The sequence below is a fragment of the Bidens hawaiensis genome, unplaced genomic scaffold (genome assembly GCF_021521415.1).
Source record: "Bidens hawaiensis isolate Kalapana, Puna unplaced genomic scaffold, B.hawaiensis_p1.1 tig00419376_1, whole genome shotgun sequence".
Lineage (NCBI taxonomy): Eukaryota > Viridiplantae > Streptophyta > Magnoliopsida > Asterales > Asteraceae > Bidens > Bidens hawaiensis.
Genome location: NW_027504840.1, coordinates 2357207 through 2362331, shown reverse-complemented (window position 1 = coordinate 2362331; position 5125 = coordinate 2357207). Strand labels below are relative to the sequence as shown.

Sequence of the window (5125 nt, the reverse complement as noted above, 5' to 3'; positions counted from 1 at the left end):
TGATATCTTTTTTTTACTCCCTCCGTCTCATTAAAAGTGTCGACATTTCCATTTTTATTTGTCTTATTACAAATGTCCACCTTTCAAAATTTATTAGGCAATTTTCAAATTTACTCTTAAACACACACAACTAACATTAATAAACAATATTTATGAACCCAATTTCTAAGGGCATTATTGTAATTTAATAAGAAAAAAAACAATAATTTAATCTACTTTAAATTTTTTGTTTTCCAAACTACGTCACTTTAACTAGGACGGAGGGAGTATCATTTAAGAAACTAACTTTATGCACACTTATAACAAGCATATGAAAATGTTTTTTTCTTCTTCTTTTGTTTTTATGTGTTAATAATTATATTGACCCAGGAAACTAAAGTATTTGTTATAGGGTACGTTGAAACAAAGACACTAATTAAACATCATAATTCTTAAATAAATATTTCATCGTCTTAAATAGGTCAACATAAGTTTTGTTTAAAGCGGTACATACACGTTGTATGTTCCCAGGATGAATCAATATTTTCATTTGTAATTAAATACTCATTGTTGTTACACACTGGCTTATAATGCACATTGCAATAAGCTTTACGTCTTGTTCTTGAGTTTTTTAACCAAAGAAAGAAAATGAAAGAAGAGGTAAGGATAAGAAAGGGAAAGAAATGGAAGAAATTTTTTTTTAATAAGGTATGTATTTTAGTTGGAAGGAAATTAAAAGAAATGAAATGATAACTATCTTATTCGTAGTAATCAACCCATTTTTGAGAGGATAATTTATTGGAAAAAACATCAATTTAATCCCTCCTAATTAACTCCTCCTACTCCTTTCCTTTCCATCCTAAAAAAAACTCAAGAACACCAATTTTTTAATTATCCTTAATTTTCCTTTCCTTTCCCTCTTTTAAAAAAACTCAAGAACAGGACGTTAGTGTGAGGCTTCGAATTATATGCAAAGATCCCAACGTCTTTATATATTACGAATCATACCTAACCTAGGTACACCAGCTATGAATCTACTTCATACTATTCGAATCTTAAAACACATTTGTAATTCCGACAAAAGACGTTCGTGGTATCTATAATGAATGATGATTTATACTCCGTGCTTCGTAGTGCATGACATTTTGAAACAAGTCATTACTAAGGAAACTAAAAAAGTTATCATTAATGAGATAAACTGTTTAAAGATAATTTGAATATTAAAAAAAGAAAAGAAAAATGTTTATTACGTAAATAGTTCAAAAGAGTAAGGAGCATCTGAAACTTTGAATTAAATCATAAAATTGTGCTCATTGACTTCTACATTGTAATCCAACCCGTGACCTCAAGGTTACGAGCCTTGCAAGCTACTAAACTGATCTACGCGGCGTTGAAAAAAACAACATGCTTGATTTAGATCGGAAAGATTATGTAATGAAACGTCGATAAAGATAAGCAAGTTGGAATGGTACATTCTAAATTTCCTTAAAGCATCATATTCTAAAACTTAAATAGAAGGGAAAAAGGTATTGTGGGTATCAGGTATGGCACATGCCATCATATTATGGTTCAAAGATAAATTGATGTGGGCCCAAGTATTGAAGACCGGGCTATTATGTATTTGGAGGTCCAAGATCGCGCTACAAAAGGTGGCCCACGAAAACGGGTATAACTTGGCCCACGAAGCATCGTTTCAGGCCTATTACTAGTCAAATCGAAGCTTGAAACGAGGAGCACATTGTGGCAAACCGCTTGGCCCCTGTCCGAAGCCCAAAAACGCCTCCTAAATAAAGTTTTGGGCCTTTTTATCTTTTTTTCAACACTTTTTATGTTTTTGTTTTTGGGTTTGTGTTTGGCCCATGGCTCATTTTAGGCCCATTTCGTATTTGAAACTCTATTTATATTATGTTGATGTAAACTGAAGAGATGGACTTGATTATTAATAAATTTCATTTTTCTCTTCATTTTCCCTAGACCTTTGGGTGGGATTTGGGAGTTTTGAAGTTCATTACGAGTATTCACTGAATCAACGTGATTTGATCTTTGTTTTTGTTTATACCGCTGCATCATAAATTAAAAAAGGAAATTGTATAAGAGTAAAGATGAGGAAGCAAAAATGTTAATGCTTTTTAACTAACCAAAAGTCATATGAATGATGGTGTATACGCGACACTTTTGTTCACTTAGAATGTTAAGTAACCGCGTTAAGTATTATATCATAAGTATAAAACGTTATAATTACTCAAAATTTTAAAATGTCATTCTTAGATGTAGTGGTAGTTACCCACAATCTTATATAAGAGTTCTTATTCAACTATAGTCTAATTTAAGTTTACCATAGATAAAACTATAAAAGATGGCTGAAAGTTTACTGAATAAATATAGTTTTTGATTGGTTATATAAAGGCAAGCATGGGTTGAGGAGTTCCATCACTAGCCAGTCGCTTGTGCTTTTAATCTTTGGTGTCTTTGTGGGTTGACAAAATCACAGTATTCAACTATTCACATAGAGTAATTCCTTTGCAACCAATCTACATGCAACATTTACTTTATTAAATCTAATTACTAAGAAACAATGATAAGGATTACTATATATTTTAATATAATCTTACTTGTTAGTGGACAATAGATTTTTCCTTACGTGATAGGTCAAAAGAGAACAAAAGAATTGGGTTTTTTATTTCAAGATAAATATTAGGTTTATTATAATTTTAAGATTTCTTATTCTTCAAAATAAGTTTCAATAATCAAGTGTTAGTTTATATATTTTTTTTTTGAAACGATCAACAAAATATATTATAATAAACTAGCGACACAAATTTTTTCAAGTGAGGTCTCTCATCTTCCCTTTATTTTTAATCCAAAGATAACCCACAATCTTTATTTCCTCTACTAAACAAGAGATGGTTATCGGCACCCCCTCGTGAACAAGAGCATTCCTTTTCTTCCACAAGCATCAAGTTGCAATAAGACAAATCGCATGAAATACTTTGGCCTTGCCTCTTGACAACGACAAAAATTCATGAACCCCCAACAAGTCTGGAAAACTAAACAATAAAAAAGGAGGCACCTTACATCATTAAGAAATCACGCTCCACAAAGACTGTGCTAGGCCACATGAGATAAATATATGCTCCACTGATTCCTCAATATCGCCACAAAACGGACACATTTTTGAATTAACTAGAATATTCCTTTTTACCAAGGCATCAAAAGTTGGTAACCGAGCTAGAGCCGATCGCCACCACAAAACAACCTTTTTGGGAACCAAGCAGTTCCACTCAAACACAAAAGTAGGGGCAGTGTAAGTATTAACAAAAACCAAATCCTTAATGTTTCGAACCGAGAAACCATCCAAGCTGTCTCTCCCCCAAACCACTTTATCGGCCCCTATACGAACATCCTTACATAAACAAAGCAGACCTTGAAACTCTTCTAACTCATCACTACCCATCGGCTCTCTAGACCAATCCCACTTCCCGCAAATCCAACCATCTAGCATGAATAAACGATCGGCTACTACGCACATTTTTTACTTTTCAATATAAAATAGCTTAGGAAACCTCACACACAGTGGAGCGGGATCTAACCATAAATCTAACCAGAACCAGGTTCTTGTAACATCATTAACCACATTCTGGAAGCCATTACACAAATCAACCACCACCTATAATAAACTTGAATCAATCTTTGCAATCTGATTCCAAGGGCATGGACTAGACTTTTTGAATGGGATGGCAGACCATGATCTAGATGAGTGGTGGATAGCCGATACCACCTTCCACCAAAAACTACCCTTTTCATTTTTAAGCCGCCACCACCATTTAGCGATTAGCAAAATATTCACATCCTGCAACCGACCAAATCCAATCCAACCAAACTCTGTCGGGGCCACAACTTTATCCCTTGCAACCCAATTAATTTTCGCTTTTTTCTTCCGAGCCTCCCCAAAAAAACACTCGTCTCAATTTTTCAAATTTCTCCAACACCCCTTCGGGGGCCTTAAACAAAGAAAAGTAATACGTTGGAAGAGAGTTGAGAACCGACTTAATTACCATGATTCGAGCACCAAATGAGAGTTGTTTCTCCTTCCACACCGATAACCGCTTCCGAAAAACATCTACCACCGGGTCCCACACGTTAATTACGTTCATGTTTCTACCAACTTGCAACCCGAGATGTATAAATGGTAGTTCGCCAACTCTACACTTTAAAACTGCCGCCATCCGAGCTTTCTCTACACCACTGACTTCGGTACCAAATAAACTACATTTAGCAAACTTTATTTTTTAAGCCTGACACCAAAATAAAAAACATCTCAAAATTCTATTCAAGTTTAAGATGTTCAGAATGTCCCATTCTCCTATAAATATAGTGTCATCCGCATATAACAAATGGGATAATATCGGTCCATCCGACCCGCATTTTAGCCCTTGAAACAAACCCATTTCACGCACCCTATTTATCAAGCTTGTAAGAGCTTTCATCGCAATAACAAACAGAAAAGGTGGCAGCCGGTCACATTGTCTCAAGCCCCGAGAACATTAGAATTCCCGAGTAGGTGAACCGTTCACTAAAACCGAGGCCCGGCTCGCCAAAAGAATCACCGACACCCACCTCCGCCATCTATCCGGAAAGTTCATTTGGCCAAACACCGAATCCAAAAAACCCAAGTTTAACGAATCATAAGCTTTTTCAATATCCACCTTAAAAAAATCCCCTGTTTTTTCAATTTTTTAGCCACGCAAAAGCTTCATTGAAATTCAACGGGCCATCTAGAATACTCCGGTTTGCAATGAAATCCGATTGCTCCTCCGATATTAAACCCCTCATCACCTTTTTCAATATTCGAACCAAAACTTTTGAAATTACCTTGTTTAAGCTTCCAAGTAGACTAATTGGGCGAAACTCATTAAGGCTACCGGGATCCTTAACCTTTGGTATTAGAGCAATAAACGAGGTTATACAACCGAAACTGAGCGAATTAGTTTCAAAGAATTCAGCAAACAATTTCACGAAATCGCCTTCCAAGCAGTTCCAAAACCGTTTCAGAAACTTAAAATTGAATCCATCCGGACCCGGTGCCCGATCCCAGTGGCAATCCTATATTAATGAGTTTATTTTAGAATGAAAAACTTTAGTAATT

The 5125-nt window shown here is 35.2% G+C and overlaps 1 protein-coding gene across 1 annotated transcript; it reads right to left on the bottom strand.

Annotated features, from left to right (window-relative positions):
- Positions 1-3058: 3058 nt before the first annotated feature.
- LOC143608493 (uncharacterized) lies at positions 3059-3508 on the bottom strand. Its single transcript, XM_077083512.1, has one exon. It carries the CDS (start codon positions 3506-3508, stop codon positions 3059-3061), a length of 450 nt encoding a protein of 149 aa, XP_076939627.1.
- Positions 3509-5125: the final 1617 nt, after the last annotated feature.